The 21,012-nt window shown below is 39.5% G+C and overlaps 1 protein-coding gene across 1 annotated transcript in view; it reads right to left on the reverse strand.

The window, feature by feature from the left end:
• Positions 1 to 21,012, reverse strand: part of LOC143930914 (alpha-2-macroglobulin-like protein 1) — a 204,609-nt gene that overhangs the window by 61,100 nt on the left and 122,497 nt on the right. Inside the window, exons 19-23 of the mRNA XM_077455600.1 lie at positions 12,380 to 12,506; positions 9,669 to 9,894; positions 9,158 to 9,284; positions 7,685 to 7,806; positions 869 to 923 (exon numbers count right to left, since the gene is read on the reverse strand). Of these exons, the coding sequence (XP_077311726.1) occupies positions 869 to 923; positions 7,685 to 7,806; positions 9,158 to 9,284; positions 9,669 to 9,894; positions 12,380 to 12,506 (657 nt within the window). The remainder of the gene's footprint in view (positions 1 to 868; positions 924 to 7,684; positions 7,807 to 9,157; positions 9,285 to 9,668; positions 9,895 to 12,379; positions 12,507 to 21,012) is intronic.

Here is a 21,012-nt window from a genome sequence, read left to right on the forward strand (position 1 = left end):
TCATGATGGTTTGGATTTTTTTTCACCTTTAATAATAAACACCTTCATTTACAAATTGCATTTTGTGTTTACTTGTGTTGTCCTTGACTATTGTTTAAATTGGTTTGATGTTCCGAAACACTTAAGTGTGACAAACATGCAAAGGAACAGGAAATGAGGAAGGGGGGAAACACTTTTTCACACCACTGTAGGTGGTGCTGCTCTGCATGGAGCAGAGGGTAGAATGAACCTATGAGGCCTTCATAGGTGTCATCAGGAGATCAGCTGTTCAATTGGGTACTTCTATACCAGGTGACCTCTGCAGTCACCTTTGATGGGGCAATGCTTATAAAAAGTACTGACTGCAGTTGGCATGCATTTTGCGTGTGATAATGTTAGGGACAGGATCCCACTGGCTAAGGAGAGTGTACATATTGTAGGGAGAGGTTCCAGTGGAGGAGGGATAGAGTAGGGATTGTCCGCCTATTCTACAGATAGCATCCTTCCCTCTTCATTTGCACGCCTGCTTTCCAGCTGCCCCCTCTGCCAGGTGCTTTCAGCATTAGTGTATCACTCCAGGCTACTGTTACACGGTTCTCTGTAGATGTTTCGGACCAGACTGTTGCCATCACATAGGCTTTGTTACTGTTTTGTTGCGACTTTCACCTTAATACACTTCCTTGAAAATTCGGGTCTCTGTGTGTGTCTTTCCTCCCCTCTGAGTGTGCTTACACACTCGTAGTCAGTTTACCTAAATTTGCACTGGAGAGCCACTTACATGGGACATTTTCTATGGTGGGCTATGGTTATTGGGTCCAGAAACAGACAAATGCATTACATATTTGTTTTTCTATATCCCCCATTTATAGAATTCACAGTAATTCCTTACCATCTTGGTTACAAAGCAGTGAACTGTATGACTTTTCTTGTAGGACTCCTCCAGGCTGCAAGTACAAATAAACAAAGTTTAGCTAAAAGAACAAAGGGGACCAAGAGCAAAGATGAGATTGATGATTGGGGTTGATTTACTAAAGGCAAATAGGCTGTGCACTTTGCAAAATGCAGTTGCACTCTGCAAGAGCAGTTGCTCCAGAGCTTAGTAGATGAGATAAAGCTTCACTTTGCAAAGAATACCCAATCACGTGCTAGGAAAAAAAAAAACAGCATTTTTGCCCGTATATGATTGGATGATGGAAGTCGGCAGAGCTTCTGCTCATTTACTATGGTCTGGAGCAACTGATTTTGCAGAGTGCAACTGTACTTTCCAAAGTGTACAGTCTATGTGCCTTTAGTAAATCAACCCCATTATGTCCAATGATTTACTAAAGGCAACTCCACTTTGTTTTTATATATATTTTTTTCATTTATTATTGTATATACATATTTTTTTCATAAATGTTTTCTTTATATTTTTTTCTTATATATTTTTAGATACATATTTATTCATATTCTTTTTTTCATTATATATATAGATGCTATGATTTCTTTTTCTTTTTCTATTCTGTTATTGTTCTTGTATAATGGATCTATGCATTTATTTTATGTCCATTTCATTGCTAGTCTATCGGTTTATCCCAGCCATGCATTGGATTATAATTCTGATTGCAACACGGCTGGGACGCAGAAATGGTTCCACTGATCTCACTCACACCTGTGTTTCACACAGTGGGAGCTCCTATTTAAGGAAGGTCAGCGCTACATTTTAGGGTAAAGATTAATCACATGATTCCAGGGTGAAATGCTTCTGCCTTATTGCTGTCTCCTTTGGTGTGTCACTTCCAAGTGCACTTGCCTTTAGCAAATAAGTCCCACAGTAGTTAATTTTTCTTAGACAAATCTTTGAAATGTTAAATCAAATTAGTTACTTTGGTCTACAACAGTGGTCGCCAATCTTTTTGAACCTCCCGGACCACTGAACTCACAATTATGAATCCCGTGGACCATTAATATGAATTTTGCATACCTTATGCACACAATGCTCCAGCTCTCTGCCCCCTCCCCTGGATCACACTGCTTCATTATACACACAATGCCCCCCTCTGCCCCCTCCACACTCTGCATCACACTGCTTTCTTACACAGACTCATCATTGTATCTCACCTCTTTATCCAGCCATGTGCCTGAGCTCAGTGCTCCCTCCCAGGCTGTGATTAGTGCTGCCATTGGAAGTCCCCTCATTCTTCACCTCCCACTCTCTGCATTACACTCGACCCCTCCCTCCAAGTTCACAGGAGCCGGAAATGTGCATTGTCGAAAAAATTGCTTGTTTGTGTTTCATTCATTTTTTGTTTTGTTTTTTCATTTTTTGGGTCATTCATTATGATCGCAATTTGTAAATTTGTAAACTCGTAAATTTGAAAATTTGAAAATTCACAAATTCGTAAATTCATAAAATCTGTAAATTCGAAAATTCATAAATTCGGAAATAAGAAAGAAAATTCTAAAGAACAAAAACCCCAAAAATCTAAATAATAATTAACTAATAATAACTAACTATTAAATTATAGGTGTAGCACTGACCCCTGAAGGAGCGACTGGTTATTTTTGGGCTTACCGTTACCTCCTCGTTGTGCTCATCTAGGGGTTTCCTGAGGTTGATGGCCCAATAAACTATAGAGACTGACACTTGAATCCTCTTTAGGGATTTTTATTTGCAAAACGTTGAATACACAAACAGTCTCTCAGTAGGGAATAGAGGGCATGGGTATTCAAGCTCAGGTACTCTTGGAACTGCTAGTACTTGAATGTCTCTCTTTTTACAATCCAGGGAATGGCCATTCGCAGCTGGATGCTACAACTGTCGGATAAATCCCCTTTGTGCGGATTTAGCAACCGTCAGGTGATTCAAAAGCACAGTCTCTGTTGTAGAACTTTAGAACGAGAAAAGTCTCTGCCACAGACTTAGTTGTAACTGAAGGATGAAACTAGGAACTTTCATATGGTACCAGTATCTTGCAGTCGGTCCTGCGATATCATAAGAATGTGGATTCACCTTGGTGTCCTCTCCAGTTTAGCTTCCAGGCTTTTACCGAGCAGCCAGCCTTGTGCGTGGCCCTCTTCTGAAGAGTCCTCCCCTGGTTGCGCTTTCAGTTGCTGGGCCTCTCCAAAACCCAAGACGGCTCCGGACCACCTTGGAACCCTCCTTCCAGTTACTGTGCCTCAGGATAGCCAGCCCCGAGACTTGGAAACGGATGGATCCGCACCCCAGGCCACGAGGGCATCTGGGGGCTGGTCAGGAGGACCAGGACCAGGGATTCAGAACACACTTCTGGACCAGAACCCAGAACCACGTGACCTCAACACCTTAAGTATCCTCTCCTGGAATACACAGCGAGACAACACACCCGCTGATTGGCCCAGAGAGAGAGATTGGTACCCAATGCGTCCAACCAGACTGCGTTCCAATGCCTGCCAAAGGTGACACCTACACCCATGTCCAGGCAGAGCATAATACAGTCCAGCCAAACTGATGCTGAGACCATAATTTACTGTAATTAACCATAAGACCCAATTATGGTCTTAGGAAAAACTAAATTTAGAAAAACACACGTGCTCTTCAGGAGCCCGGCGCTACATAGGTATTAGAATTTCCTTTCAAATTTGTCTGTTAAACTAATACAAATTTATCCAAAGTCACGAATTTTACAAAATAACGAATGCCACAGCTAAACAAATGGAACAGATCAAATTATAATTATAAATAATAATAAAAAGTTTTATTATTATTATTATTATTTATTATTAATAATTTGTTACGTTCCATTCTTTTAGATATGGCATTCAGATAATTAGTAAGTTCGAATAAATTTGTGTGCGTTACGCTTGTTACCCATTTATTAAATTTAAGATTTCATATCTCAAAGATATGATGTGGGTTAAATGAGAGCTCTTTGATCAAGAATGAAAGCTTTAAATATAATAGCATTTATTAGGAAGTAGTTTAAAGTCTAGTTAATACACCAACATCTATCTACAGTCTTACACTAAGGAAGAAAAGATTAGGTTAAAAGAAAATAATTACATGAAGGACTAGAGTATATTCCTTAAAACATTAATCTACAAACATATTTAATTACAAGTAAAGGGCATACCTTTCCGATAATTACCCTTTCTTACCAAGGTTCCATTCTGATAGCTGGTCTCCCCAAGAGAGAGCCTTTCCTCCCAGCTAGTCTGTATATCAAAACATGCTGATGCCTCATTGGTCAACATAGCATGACTTCTAATTTGTTAGCTTCTCTATACTTTTCCTAAGTCAGTCCCCTTTAACCCCCCTGACGGTATTCCCGAGTGTGGCTCGGGGTGAGATTTTTGTACCATTAGCGGTAACCCCGAGCCACACTCGGGATTGCATCGCTGGATCCAGAAAGAGATAACTTACCTTATCTCCGGGATCCCGCGATGTATCCCCGCTGTGTACGGCGGCCGGACCTTCCGCCCGATGCACTGTGTGCCCTGGCTTCCGTTCCCTGCGAGCGAAGCAACGCAGGGAGGTGGAACCAGCACCAAATTCAAAAAGTTAAAAACACAAACACACTGATACATTGTAATCCTATTGGACTACATTACTAAATAAAATAAAACTGACCTTAGCTTGCCCCCATTGCTTTATCCAGTGCCCCTGCCTGCAGTTTTACTGTAATTTGTACCTGGAAACTGCAGAGCGACCATGGCATCAAAAAAGCGCGCCTCTACCTCAAAAGTGGCATATGACCTGTTTGAAAACAGCGACAGCGATACAGAATCGCTTACAGAAGTGAGTGATAGCGATTCGTGGGGAAGTTCGTCGTCAGGCACGGAAAGCGATTTTAGCGATGATCCTGCGACTTTGCCCAGTGATGTGCGGACTTGGTGCTCAATTGATTGCGGTACGGAGCACGCAGCGCCCCCAAGATTTCCATTTACTGGAACACCTGGTATCAAAGTGGATGTGGATGACAACCCATTGGCATATCTCCAACTCTTTTTGACCGATGAGGTTATAGAAAAAATTGTTATGGAGATAAATCGGTACCACGAACAACAAGCTGCTACGCATCAGAGGTTTGCAAGGAGCAGAAAGTGGGAACCAGTAACCAAGGAGGACATCTGGAAGTTTCTAGGCCTCATAATTCTACAGGGAGTGGTTGGGAAAACCCTGCAGAAGTGGTACTGGACCACTAACAAACTGCTAGCAACTCCATTTTTTGGCACCGTCATGTCGGAGTACAAATTTTCCCTTATTATGAAGTATTTGCACTTTGAGAATAATGAGGAATTCGACGAGACTTCTCATCCAGCACCAAAACTAAAAAAAGTTTTGGGGGCTTTACCAAATGATTCAGCAAAATTTCCAGAAGATCTATGTACCCGACAGAGACATCAGTATCGACGAAAGTCTGATGGCCTACAAAGGAAGACTCAGCTGGATACAGTTTATTGCGTCCAAGAGGGCACGTTTTGGAATAAAATCATTCATGCTCTGTGAATCCAGCACTGGGTACTTATGGAATTCCATACTTTACACCGGGAAAGGAACCAAGTTCAATGAGAGATTCGGTAACTATGGACTGGCAACCGCTTCCGTGCTTACTCTGATTGAGCCGCTGCTGAATCAGGGCTACTGTGTAACCACAGATAATTTTTACAGTTCTCCAGAACTCTATGAGTTCCTTTTGCAGCATAAAACAGATGCATACGGGACCGTTAGAGCTAACCGGCGTGACTTGCCACCAACCTTTGTCAATAAAAAGCTCAAGGCAGGAGAAATAGTTGCCTGGCAAAAAGGAAAAATGATGGCACTGAGATGGCGTGACAAAAAAGACGTGTGCCTAATGAGTACCATTCACAACACCTCTACTGTCATGGTACAAACAAAAGGTGGAAAAGACATCTTGAAGCCCCAAGTCGTGATGGATTACAACCATACTATGGGACTTTTTACCCAGCCATGAGGAAGCAACAGAAAGAATATTATAAAAAAATCTTCAGGCACCTTCTGGAGCAGTGCCTGTGGAATGCTTTCATTCTTCTAAAAAAAAATAGTGACAAGCCTGTTGTTCATGCGGACTTTGTTTGGAAAGTTGCCAAACTTATTTTCCTCAGGCACCAAACACCAACGACAGTAAACAGATCTGGCCGTCGTGCTGCTGGCGTTGTGAACCCGGAACGCCTGACTGGTCGGCACTTTATGGACCACGTTCCACCAACAGAAAAGAAGGCAGCACCCACAAGGATGTGTGTCATTTGCTGCTCTAAGCATGACGACACTGGAAGAAAAATTTGAAAAGAAACAAGGTTCTACTGTCCTGACTGTGATGTTGGACTCTGTGCTGTACCATGTTTTAAAATTTTCCATACCAGAGACGTTTACTGAAGCAATATGACTACCAATATTGCACCCTTGTTTGACAAAAAAAAATGTCAGTGTTTTTGAAGTATGATTATTATTATATTATTGTTTGTTATTATTTACAGTTATTTATTATATTATAATTTATGATTTTGTGTTTCAAATTTTATCCTACCCGGGATGTCTACTAGACTTTGATTTAAACAGATTTCAGTGAGTTATTCCTAAGAATTGCAGGCTTACAATATAAAACGCCAAATTTCCATTCAAAATAATAGCACCTAAAATCCGAAATAATCATACCGCTAGGGAGGTTAATGCAAATCCTTGTGAGCCAGAGATTGACTTGAATTTTCCCGTAAAGTTAAATATTGATTCCAGGATTGGCCTTCCTTCATTGCATATCCCAGCATGGGATCCTTTGAAGTGAGTTTGTGTACCACAATGAGGTTTGAATCCCATTGTTTGTACACAAAAGCCGTGGCTCCCGTCTTGTCTGGTCTTCTCACAGATCTGTGTGAAGATACTATCTTCCGGCCTGCATAGATACAACCTAAATGATATATATTCCTAATTACAATATTTTACAGCTATTAATGGAGATTTCACATGAACTCATAAGGCAACACTTTTTCTAACAGCCTAATTTGAAAGGAAATTCCAATACCTATAACTTTAGAGTTAGCAATTATTTCAGATTTTAGGGTTTTCTGATTTCCTAATTTCAGAATTTTCAAGTTTTCTAATTTCCAAATTCCTGAATTTTCGAATTTCCTAATTTTAGAATTTTTGAATTTACGAATTTCCGGTTTTTCAAATTTTAGAATTTTGCAAAAAAAATCGTTAAACAGATTTTTCTTAATTTAGAAGTTTACAAATGAATGAAATAGTGGAAATTGGTTAAAAAACTAATTTGGAACTAAATGAATTGCACAGTCTAGCCGGAACTACAGAGGCAGCACTGGGCACCAATGCACACTAACAGTATTGAGAACAACGAAGGAAACAACATTGGGCCATATACATCCAGCACAATGTTGATTTGCGACAGAACCCCTGGAGACCACCAAAATGTTCTGATGGACATCTAGTTCGCAACCGCTGGTCTACAGCATTTTACTATAGGACTGCTAGAGTGACTTCCATACTATACTATCCTGTATAAGCAAATAACATGGAATCAAGGGTCTTGTTTTCAGCCAGTTTCTTGCATATATTTTAAGTCTGATAAAGCTCTCCAGATTTTACTGCAACCAATAATGTGTGTACATAGCATAAGGTTACAATTGTAAGACCAGAATTACAAATGTATTCTACCCTTTATAATAGAATATAATATATAGAACTATGAGAATGAATTATCATGATACTAACCCGTACAAGAAGTGGCTTAATAATTGTATCAGAGCTGCCTTGTGTAGGGACAATAGGTATTTCATTCTGACACAGTTCCAATGAGTTAACAGCTTCTGTCCTCACTGTGATATTTACTTTTCCTGGAAAGAAAGAAAAATGCTAAAGTAATGAAATGGTAGCTATTAAGATCACCCAGCTAGGTGTACCTAAATCCTAAGTTTAGGTAAAAAAAAATAAAAATAAAAGATTAGCACAAGGAATGGTAATTACGTTTTTTCCCGTGCTGGTGCCAGCTATCATAGTAGAAATCCAAAGTCCTATGCCCTCCCCCATACCTCACAGCCATAATATTCCAGTGTTGCAGGGGTTAATACAAGCTGGGAGACCTGTCATAGGCGCTGACCTAGAGTCCTTACTATGTCTGTCCTTTCTGCCCCCCCTCCTCCATTTATAAAAGCTGTACTGAAGCTTCCATACATGAAACGCAATCTATGAAAGGAGAATAGGCAGATGAACAATTCATAGAAGGTTTTCATTCATGGAAGAAAAAGTACAGCTTCTATGAATGGAAGAGGGAGGCATAGATATTGTGCATAGTCAGCATTCCTGATGAGTGCCTGTGACAGGTCCAGTCATCATTTTAACTCCCCGCAGCACCAGAACAGTACAGCTGCAGGGTATGGTGGGAGCCGAGGACTTCAGATTTCAACTATGACACCCAGAACCAGCACAAGCGACAATTTGCATTAAATATAAGCATGGTACCTTGTTCTGATTTAAAGAAAAATTACCCAAACTTAGACTTTAACTGGGGCCTCAAGCAACATAACCTGCAGAGTTCAGACCACTCTAACCAAAAGACAGGGCTATAGCCAAATAAAGGGAATAAAGAGTAGTTGAAGTTTGACATTTGGAAGCTGCCATTGCGGACTTGTTTAAATACAGGCTCCCAACTTGTTTAAGTACAGGCTCCCAGGTTGTTTCTTTGTTATGTACTAGGTCACTGACCTGGTACAAGCTTGTGGGATGAGGAGTTAAGACTATTGAGACTTCATTCCATACTTGTTTCAGGTCTGTAACTCACCATGTAGTGAAACCAAGGTCAGCATGTCAACCTTGGAGTCTGCTCCTATAAATTCTTCTTTCCCCTCTCTTGATATCGTGTAAATGGAAAAAAGTATAGGCAGTTCCAGGACCTACTGCAATCAGTTTGTCCCTTGGGTGGTACACTACATAATTTTCAAACCAACCGCAATCTGAGACTGATACCCTAAATTTACCTTCTGGTTTGTTTTTTTCCATGCAAATGTATTGGATATGTTATTGGTCACACATTGTTGATGTAATAACCTGGAAATGGCCTTTGTGGTTTAAATAAATAATAAAACAGTGGCAGCTCCACTCATAGGTAAAGGAATATCATATATTTTAAATCCTTCTGGAAGCAGTTGGGTAATGCATTGAGTATTTCTCACTGGACACATGACTCACCCAGCTTAGATGCTTTCAGTTTCCAGTGGAACGTTTTGCTTTCATCGGCACTTAGACAGCTGCTGTACTGACAGTCAGCACATGGTTCCCCTTCCAATTCTAAGGAAGGTAACATGGTGGTTTGTACCTGTCAACAGGGAAATAAATCTTTATACTTAGTTGTGAAGTTAGGAGAGCATTAAAATTGCACTATACAAATACAGAGCATATAACAAAACAAAAAATAGGTTTTGTGGTTTATAAATACATTAAAAAAATTTAGTTCAGTCATGAATTGTAATTGGTTTAAATTATATATTACACTTTATTCATTGCCCCTTTTCTTACTGAATAATCTCTCCAATGCAAACAAAGGGTTAGTAGCCCCAACAGTGCTCTGGACAGGACCTAAAACCAGCAAACCACTGAAACCGGAGTCATTGGCATCATCACGTGTGTTTTTACATCCTTTGACCAAACACCATTACTGACCATCAATGTGTCCAGAAGAAAATGTTATAAATGTTCTTACCTTCATACTTTGCTTCAGGTAGTTAAACACTGTGGCTTTGATAGTGAAAGATTCTCCTCTCACTACAGAGTACGGGAGGGTGAGATCCACAAAGAACGGCTGGAAGACCCGAAGAGAGGCAGGAGCAGACAGGCCAAATCCACTCTGACCCAAACATACGGCCCCGGCATTCCAGTCTGTGATGGTGTCTGGAGCCTTGTGGTGGAATTCAGCTCTGCCAGAATCCCTGAATAGAAAATGAATAAAAAAATGAAATGATGCAGTTGAAATTTGAAGAGTCAGCGCGATTTTTAAATGCTGGTGGGCATCCTTCTGTGTCTTACATTATTACAGATGTCAGTGATAACTTTCCTTCCTATTCCACAAAACGTTGGGGGTTATTTACTAAAACTGAATGGTGCAAAACCTGGTGCAGCTTTGCATAGAAGCCAATCAGCTTCCAGGTTTTAGAAAGCAAAGGTTTGCGCCTCCATCCCTAAATCAGAAATACAAAAGTTTTTTTTTTGGGACTTTGAGTGAGGCACAAGACACGTGGTAGGAGAAATTTTAAAATAGTTTAATTGGCATATAAACAAAGCAAACCTCATAAACATATGATACATGGTTAAAAAGCCAAATGCTCATGGAGTAAAGGATACAAATGGGTTAAATGATACAAATGAACCACAGTTGAGGTCAAGCTATGTGTTGGAAACATGATGACATTGATAGGCTTGACGCGTTTCGTGGCCAGTTGCCACTCATCAGGAGAAAATGCATAGCATATGTATAGATTGTTCTAAATAAGCAGTGTAGCAAGTCAGGATCTGCGAGACAAGTCTATCCCAGGAGCTGAGGGAATAAACCCAAGGAAGAAGCAAGCGCACCTACATACTCCAGGAGCACCCTCCAAAATGTAATAGGCAAGGGTGAAAAAATGTAAATATGTCATGTTCTGAGACATGGTGTGAATGTGTGAGGAGAAAAGTCTGATTGTCATTCATTTGTATCCTATAACCCATTTGTATCCATTACTCAATAAGCATTTGGCTTTTTATGCTAGTTACTTCCATGGGATACTATGTGATTTCAAATGTGTGCATGTGTATATATGAATTCCTCTTTTTGCTTGCCATTACCTTGTATATAGACAAAAGTACTCATGTTTAACCATGTATCACATATTTATAAGGTATGCTTTATTTATATGCCAATTAAAATATTTTACAATTTCTCCTACCATGTGTCTTGTATCTCACTCAAAGTCTCAAAAACCCCTTTCTTATTTTAGCTTCCAGGTTTTATTGTCAAAACTTAATTGAACAAGCTGAAGTTAGAAGCTGATTGGCTACCATGTACAGCTGCACCAGATTCTGTGTGCACCAGTTTTAGTAAATATCCCCCATTCTTCCTCTTATTCTATCGAACATCCCACCAACATGCAATCCCTGAAACACCCTATGTCATTGGTGCTCAACCTGTGGCCCTTCAGCTGTTATGGAACTACATGTCCCATGAGGCCCTGCAAGCCACTGACAATTACAAGCATGACTCCCAAAGGCAGAGTCATGATGGGACATGTAGTTCCATAAAAGCTGGAGGGCCACAGGTTGAGATCCCATGCTCTATGTAAAATTAAGAAGAATTATATCTGATTGTGATAGAGGGACCATAGAAACTCTCATTTTGAGCTATAAGACAAATAGGCTTCTGTTGTACCTGCAGCTTTCCTGTGGGTTTGCTGTACTTAGCCATAGACTTCTATTATATCCTGCTGTTTTACCACCCCCAACTTTACATGTGAACGAGCCCTAGGGTGCCACTGCTGAATGCAACGAAAGGCTCATTCAAGTGTTGCTCCTCTGAAAAGTGATCCAAGTGTGTGTTGACAGGTAGTGAGGAGGCAATATGTTGCCTTTTCACCACCTGATTTAAACCCATGATTGCCAGGCAACACACACATTTGCGACACAGTAGTACGGCAATTAGAGGTTTAAATCAGGTGTGAGGAGGCAACACTGTGCCCAGTAATCTTTGACTTCTCCCGTTTACGTAGATCTCCATCACTTTAAGGTTGCCTACCCCTGCTCTATAATATCTAAAAGATTTTATCAAATAAAATAGATCAATCATTTTTTTTCCAGAAATCATGTACAACCTCTTTTTCATTTTCTCTCTAGTAAGGTGAAAAACATTTTATAGCAATGGCAAACAATATCCAAGGCATTTTTATAGAGGTGTGTAGAGTGTATCTTTCCGCTTTCTTGGCCTTTTTATTAGGCCTGCCACTAACAAATTGTGCCTATAAAGAATGTCATCATTGTTCCTCATGAAATGATTTGCCATGGTACATAAAATATGGGATATTTTAGCATTTAGTACACACTAACTTAGGTGGCAGTTAACACATATTTCATGCCAGGAAGGCCAATATGAAGAGAGCCAAAATGGAGGAGAGCCAACTCTTTTAACCTCTGTTGGTACACCACCTCCAATACATACAGCACCATAAATGGTCCCGGTACAAAAGTAGCTTTTCTTGCTGCAAATTGGACATAGTCAGCTCTAGCATAGGCAAAGTAAATACAAAATGAATAGGTTCTCAACCATCCACCAGTCCACTCAAGTCCATTCAGGTGGAATAATCCCTTAAATATGTAAGTGACTGAGCAACATATTTATATTCTGAATTAACACTCTGTATAACATAATATTTGCAGAGGTTGACTCACCCAGCAGTTACCAACTGCCATATCCATGTCTCTGGAAAGTAGATCCGTGGCTTTTCCTTTTCTACTGGGCTACTGGGATGCTCTTCTTTTTTGCGAACAGCCGTCCTTCTCAATTCTGGTTCAAAATCTAAAAGTTAAAACATACGGTAGGGATATAAGATTAGTAACATGTGAAGCTATCACAATTTGATTCACTGTTGAATTTGCACAAACTGCATTCAAGTCTATGAGGAATGGAGAGGGAGGGGTGATTGGGTGCAAATCTGTCCTATTTGTGAGGTTAATAGGTAAGCCATTGTCAAAAAAAGATGTGGGAAGCCAGGCACTACCATAGTTGCTAAGGCTAAAATTTTTACACTATGAGGCTTCTCCCTTTTCATATATGATCTTTGAACACATGAAGCTCATCCCTGAAAGTGTATTGAGACACGCTGTTTGAGATTTCCACACCTGCTGTGATCCTCCCGGCATAAGCTTCCTTGATCTCTGTAATAGGGATCCATCAGATCTGGTAAGAGATCACTCTGTTTTCTTGTGGATGGAACACTTTGCCGTTTTTCTTGAACACTGGTAGCCAAGGAGCTCAATACCATTTTTACTTGTCACACCCTGTATTAAGTGTATGGGTTTTCTTATGGACTTGAAGTTTTTTATTTTAACCCAATTTTTTTACACACTGAAATTTCTTGCAATTTTTTGCACATTGAAATTTTGAATAATGCATTTGTTATGACATCTGTTATTTGCATCATTACGTAGCTATCATATTGTTCACACACACACACATACCATTCCAACTTTACAAAGAATGCAACAAGAAATGTAAGGGTGCAATCAGGGCAGCTACAATAGAACTCAAAAAGCACATAGCGGAGGAGAGTAAAAAAAGTCCCAAGAAATTCTTTAGGTACATAAATAGTAAGAAAGGGAGGTCAGATCATATTGGTCCCATAAAGAACGATGAAGGGAATATGGTTACTAAGGATGGAGAGATGGTGAAGGTATTGAATTTATTCTTCTCCTCAGTCTTCACGAGGGAATCGGGAGCTTCAGTAACCAAAACTGCAATGTTTATCCTCATGACACATCACAGGAAGCACCTCCATGGCTAACAGAGGACAGAATTAGAATTACATTTGAAAACATTAACATTAATACGACCATATGGCTTGTACCCGAGGGTCCTTAAGGAACTCAGTCAAGTAATTGCAAGACCATTGTTCCTCATTTTTACGAACAGTTAACTGACTGGAATGGTACCAGCTGATTGGAGAAAAGCCAATGTAGCATCAATATTTAAAAAAGGGCCAAGATATATCCCTGGGAATTACAAACCAGTTAGCCTAACATCAATAGTATGCAAGCTCTTGGAAGGGATGATAAGGGACTATATATAAGATTTTATAAAATGACAACAAAATGGTATCATTAGCAGTAATTAGCATGGATTTATGAAGAATCGTTCTGGCCAAATCAATCTATTAACCTTCTATGAGGAGGTGAGCTACCATCTGGATAAAGGAAATCTAACAAAACAAACAAAACAAAAAACAAAACATATTACAGAGCAAAATAATATACAGCGAAAGCATAGTAAACCCAGAGACATTATAAACAACATGAACATAAGCATATAGCATTAGTGCAACAGAAGGACCAGATAGATATAACTATTGATATATTTTTTATTTTTTATTGATATAACTATTGATTGGATACTTTTTGTTATTGTATCTATTTAAATTGTCACTGTGTCTACATAATTAATTTTTTTTTTATGTTGAGCGTTTTCATAGCTCTTGACTATTTTATTTACAGTTCTCTATTCAGATAGATGTAACTATTTATGTTCAACATTTTCTTTTCAAATATTTTATTGAATCTAATGCAATAAAAAGAGTCATACAATAGATTTATAGTTAAGTAGAATGTATAAAAGTGTGAAATGAGGCTTCTCAGTATATTAACAGGAGGTGAATACTATAATAATAGTCATGTAATTTGGGATATATTAGTTTAACACATTTTAGCTAAAGATAAACATGTATAACATTTAATAACTGGATTAGATACATAGTAAAAATTGTATTTTCAAAGTTTAGGGTTGGAGGAGATTTGGTATAATATAGGGTAAAAGAAAGGTTGTTACCAGGAAGGTATAGAGAGGTAAGTAGATAATTCAGGGCCAAGATCCAACCATGTGGCTTGGTTATTCCCTGAATAAAAGATACTTTATTAAACCATCCCTAAAATCTCCTCTATAGTAATAACATTAGGAAATACTGTATATAACTGATTAGTTTAGCTTGTACATTTATATATAGTAAAAGGAGAGGGTGTGGGGAAAACAAAGGTGGGGGGAGCATATATAAGGGTTCTGGAGGGAGGAGACCACTCCGAAAGAAAATGGTATGTTAATAAATTCTACATGTAACATAGGGGGTAAGATATATGTTTGATTAGTTGTTTCATGAGAATATAAGAGATTGGTCTAGACCAGTGATGGCGAACCTTGGCACCCCAGATGTTTTGGAACTACATTTCCCATGATGCTTCTGCACTCTGCAGTGTAGATGAGCATCATGGGAAGTGTAGTTCCAAAACATCTGGGGTGCCAAGGTTCGCCATCACTGGTCTAGACCATGTGGTAAGTAGTGTTCAATCCAAGGAAGCCATAATGATTCGAATATGGGAACTTTATCTAGTACGGTTGCTTCTATTTTAGCGTGAATCATGGCTTGCGTTACTCTATGTTTGAATGATACCATGCATAAAGTGGGTGTTTTCCAGGCTTTTGCAATATTTTGTTTTGCAGCCGTGGTTATCGATAATAGAAGTTTAAATTGGCGGTGAGGTTTATTATTCAGGAGTGCTACCGTAGGGTCTGGTTCTACTGTGGTTTTGAAAATGATAGAAAGAATTTTGAATATTTCTGACCAAAAAGCTCTGACTATGGGACAATCCCACCAAATGTGTAAGTGTGTGCCTAAGTCAGCACATCCTTGAAAGCATTTAGCTGGGTATTGCGGAAAGAATTTTGAAATCCTAGAAGGTACTAAGTACCATCTAGAAAGCACCTTCTAGTTAGTTTCTGAAGCTACTATATTCGGGGAGGCCGATCTAGTAGCCTGCCATATGTGAGTCCAGTTTAGTTTGTCTGGTTGAAGATTTAAATCATTTTCCCATTTAGATGAATAGGTTGGAGGGGAAGAGGTTGTATGCGATAATAGTTGGTTGTAGAGATTTGAAATGAGCCCTCGTTTGTGAGGATCGGATTTGCAAGCTTGTTCAAAGAAAGTGAAGCTTGGGGTAGATGGATTTGAAGGAGTGTTTTGGATTAGAAATTGTTTTATTTGTAAGTATCTAAATGTTTCTTTTTGAGGTATAGCATGTGTATAGCATGTGGGGTAATAGAAAAGGAGTCATAAAAGTCATGAGAGCGGGTTAATTCTGCATTTGACCAAGTAAGGAAAGATGATGGAGCAGTCCAGGCAGGATAGAAAGATGGGTTATTAAGGAAGGAAAGAAGGGGGTTATGTTTGGATTGGAGACCAAAACGAGCTCTTAGTCTGTCCCAAATTGAAAGGCTATGCTTAGTAATAGGGTTAATTGCTCGGCGTTGTGCTGGTGGGAGCCAAAGAAGGTTTGCAGTTGCTAAAGGATCCCATTCTACCAATTCAATTATAACCCAAAGGGGAATTTCTTTTGTAGCGTGATATTTAGGTAACATGGCTAATTGGGCAGCATAATAATATTTAGAGAAATTGGGAACTCTCAATCCACCACCAATACGAGGAGTGTGAAGGGTAAATTGTGGGAGGCGGGGCTTAAGTTTTCCCCAAATGAATTGGGAAACTTTCCTCTGTAATATGCATAAGAAATATGCTGGAACCTGTATTGGAAGCACTCTGAAGAGATATAGAATCTTAGGAAGTATTGTCATCCTAATTACAGAAATTCTACCCATCCATGCCAGAACCAGGTTTTCATTAATGTTGAGAGGTGAGTTAGCATGGAGGGGTAGTTTGCCGAATATAGATTAGTTGGGTTAGCTGTAAATGTAATTCCAAGATAAGTAATTTGTGTTGATGACCATGTGAATGGGAGGGAGTCTTGCAATTGCGCCTGCAAGTCAGGTGGAAAAGAAATGTTTAAGGCTTTGGACTTATGAGTATTTATTTCGAGTCCTGATATTGATTCAAATTTGGTTAGGATATCTATAACATTTGGGGCTGAGGTAAGTGGTGAAGTTAGGAAAATAAGAACGCCGTCAGCAAACATACATAGTTTGTTTTGATAACCTCCTAGTTCGAGGCCTTTAATATTTATATTGGAGCGTATAAGCTGTGTGAGAGGTTCAATTGCCAAAGCAAATATAAGAGGGGAAAGAGGGCATCCTTGTCTGGTTCCTCTCTCAATGGCAAAGGATTTGGAACGGTATCCAGAATATGAAACATATGCTTTTGGGTTTTGATACAGAGAAGAGATCCAACCTCTAAATTGTGTTCCGAATCCCCATCGGATTAGGATGGAGTTGAGATAGGACCAAGAAATAGAATCAAATGCCTTTATGTCTATTGAGAGGAAGCAGGTAGGTATACGACGGGATCTTGCTATGTGGGCTAGGAGGGTAGCACAGCGAATGTTATCACCTGCTTGTCTAGAGGGAATAAACCCTGGCTGATCTTTGTGAATGAGGGAGCCTATTATTGGATTTAGTCGGTTAGAGAGGATCTTGGCTAGAATTTTAATATCTAAATTAAGTATTGAAATTGGTCTATAATTGGACCAAGAAGTGTCATCAGTGTTCGGTTTTGGAATCATGGCTATGGATGCTAATAAGGATTTATCACAAAAGGAATGGTTTGTGAGAAGGGACTTAAAGGCCTTAACCATAAGGGGAGATAGTATAGTAGCACATTTTTTATAAAATATAGCTGAGAAACCATAAGGGCCTGGACGTTTGTGGATTTTCAGAGTTTTTATTGCTGTTTGAACTTCAAAATCTGAGATTGGTTTATCAAGAAGTTCTTTTTGAGCAGTCAAAAGGGAGGGGAGTTGTATAGAGGAGAGAAGGGTATCAATTTTTTCTTGGTCAAATATATGAGTATCTAGGTATAGGTCAGTGAGTCCTTTACTAAACTTATGGATAATTTTGAGAGGGTTACTAGAATAATAATCTTTGGATAATTGGAGGCGGATCGGTTTAGGGGTATAGTTTGCCTTGCGTAGGACTAAGGCTAAGAAAGTAGTCGGCTTATTGGCTTTCATATAAAAAAGTATGTGCTGATTTTCGGAGAATCTTTTCAGCGGAGTCTGTTAAGAATAGGTCGAGTTCTAATTTGGCTTTTTCATATAATTGTTTATTTTGCTGTGAGGGTAAGTTTTGAAAATTCTCAGAGGCTTTATAAAAAGCATCATCAAGTTGTGCATGTAGTTGTTTTTGTTTTTTCCGATGATGTGTTGCTTGGCTAATGCAGACCCCTCTGATGGATGGTTTAAGGGCTTCCCAAAGTGTCAAAGGGTTTGTATCTAAGGGATTGTTGTTAGCAAGGTAGTCTTGTATAGCATTTTCTATATCTTGTCTGTATTTAGGTTTGGTTAGTAGACTGTCATTTATACACCAGGTACTGTGATTAGGTCTTGGAATCAATGATGAAAAGGATGTCATTACAGCATCATGATCTGACCAAGAGCATGGTACAATTTGAGAGTTAAGGATAAGGGTAGAGGTACTAGTGTTTATAAGGAGATGGTCAATTCGAGAGAATTGTTTGTGAGGATGAGAATAGTGCATATATTGTTTCCTTATAGGGTTATGTTCACGCCAAGTATCTAGTAAGGAATGCTGATTAACCTCCCTGGCGGTATGATTAGTTCTGATTTTAGGTGCTGAAAGGTACAATTATTTTGCATGGAAATTTGGCGTTTTATATTGTAGGCCTGCAATTCTTAGAATAACGCTCTTAAATCTGTTCAAACCAGAGTCTAGCAGACATCCCGGGTATGCTACAATTTATAATATAATAAATAATGATAATAAATAATAATAAAAATTATTCAATAATGTAATCAAATCCAAAAGCACTTCAATTTGCTAATTTGCAGAATTGTCGCTGTCATTAGATTTAGTGTTTGATGACGAATTTCCCCACAAATCGCTATCGCTCATTTCTGCAAGTAATTCTAATTTATTATCACTGTTTTCTAGTTGGTCTAAGATCACTTTTGACATAAAGGGACACTTTTTGGTTGCTATGGACAATTTCCAAATTCCAGGCAGAAAAAAATATTTATTTATAATATAAAAGTGCATGCAGGGCACTGGACAGACCACTAGGGACAAAGGGGATGTGTATTTTTTTTTATATAGTACTGTAATCTGTAAGATTACAGTTCTGAATGTGTATTGTGTGTTTTTACTTTTTTGAACTTGGTGCCGATCTCCGCTCCCGTGCGTCGTAACGTCGCAGGGAACGGAGCTCGGTGGCACTCGGGCACTGTGTGAATCGAGCGGAGGACAGCTCGCACACACAGCATGGAGGACATCGCTGGATCCAGGGGACAAGGTAAGTGACCTCACCCTGTATCCTCCCTGTATCCAGCGATGCAATCCCGAGTCTGGCTCAGGGTTACCGCTCGTGGTACTGAAATCCCAGCCCCGAGCCAGACTCGGGATCACCGCTAGAGAGGTTAAGAAGGTTTTGGTATGAAAGGCGCTGAGCATTTATTGGAGTTGGGGATTTGTCTAGGAATGAATATATCACTTTATTAGAGTCTCCACAGAGTATTAGGGTACCAGTTTTATGTGTATCCACTAGTGAGAACAAGTGAGAGAGGAAGGACAATGGATTCTTATTCGGGGCATATTATTCGGGCTTATTCGGGGCATAGTAAGAGACTATGGTAACTTTGCAGTCTAGCAAGTGGCCAGTAGAAGGTATCTTCCCTTTGGATCTTTCATTTCTTTTTGTAGTATAAACGGTGTGGTACGGTGAAAAGCTATTAAGACACCTCTCTGTTTGGTAGAGGCCGAGGCAGTATATATCTGCGGGTATTGTTGACTGAAGAATTTTGGGAAGGATTGTGTTTAAAAGTGTGTTTCCTGTAAACATACCACTTGTGCTTTAAGCTTGGAAAAGTATTGGAACACTTTAGTTCTCTTTGAGGGGGAGTTGAGTCCCTGCACGTTGAGGGTTAGGATATTTAAAGTCATTTTTATGAAGAAGTGTAATATCAGGAGAGTTGTGGATATTTGGTAAGGGCAAGGAAGGGTATATGGGGTAATGCAGATAGGAAATGAAAAGTATGAGTTGAATCTGGTAGTAGAAAGGGGTATGAGAAGCTTTGGTATAGGAAAAAAGGGTGGAGCAAGTATTCAGTGGGTGGTAAAAATCACCAACCAATGGATACTGTAGGTCCAAAGAGTATCTGATTACATAGATCTTGAATTGCTTCAATGAGATCATCTTCTGTTTTACAGGTGAAGGTAGAACCTCGGTGAGAAAAGCGGACAGCAAATGGGAAGTTCCAGCGATAAGAGATGCGATTAAGTTGGAAAATCTGCAAATGTGGCTTCATCACCTTTCTTTTCATTAGAGTTTGCTGTGAGATGTCTTGAAAAATCTGATATTTATGCCCCTGAAAGATTAAGGAATCTTTACTACGGGCTGCTTCCATTAGATGTGCTTTAGTACGGAAGTAGTGTAATTTTATTACAATGTCCCTGGAGGGGCCATCCTCTTTTCTGGGAGCCAGGATTCTATGAATCCTGTCCATTTCCAGGCGCTCTATAGCAATTGATGGGGCTAATTCCTGGAAAAGCGCAGTAATAGTGGATTGGAGATCTTCAATAGCCTCAGGGATGCCATGGGTACGAAGATTAGATCTCCTGGCTCTATTTTCAAATTCCTCGAGTCGGCTGCTGCAGGAAGAATTTTCTTCCCTAAGGGCTTCTATTTCTTCATTTTGATTATTTGTAATAACTTCCAATTCATCCATTTTCTGTTCTAGGACAGATGTGCGACGGCCCACCTCACGAATGTCTCTTGTAAGTCTCTCAGTAATTGTATCTGAGGTGTTTTGTAAAGCCTTTTGTAAAACTCTCTCAAATTGACATAACAAGTCAGAGCCAGGAGGAGAGTTCTGTAAAGTAATGGGAGTCATTCCAAAATCAAAATCCGTCTCAACTTTCTGTGTGGAGGGAGAAATCCTTATTTGTGTCTTTTTCTGTCAGGAAGTATTGCGGGGGGGGGGGGGGGGGGGTGATGCTGCCGCCATTTTAGCAGTAGTTCCAGTCAGCGATGTTTGGGTTTTCAAAGTTTTAGATTTTTTCCCACTGTACATGTATCAAAATGTGCCCTGATGTCTCAGTGACAAATGTAACAGTTTTGTAAAGCGGTGTGCTGCTTTAACTTGCCGTTATTAGCTGTCAGATCCCGGTATCCACGGAGCTCTAAGCAGCCATGTACCGCTCAGTTAGCCGCGCGAATGCGCCATTATGTTCAACATTTTATAATTTTTTTTAGAAGGAATGATGATCATAAAGGCACTTGGTATGCACATACAGAAATGCAAAAAAAAACAAAAAACATATTAACCACTTAAGGACTGCCTCACACCGATGTACGTCG

This window comes from Lithobates pipiens, unplaced genomic scaffold, assembly GCF_037356315.1.
Source record: "Lithobates pipiens isolate NorthernLeopardFrog02 unplaced genomic scaffold, aLitPip1_a1.2 Scaffold_25, whole genome shotgun sequence".
Classification (NCBI taxonomy): Eukaryota; Metazoa; Chordata; class Amphibia; order Anura; family Ranidae; genus Lithobates; species Lithobates pipiens.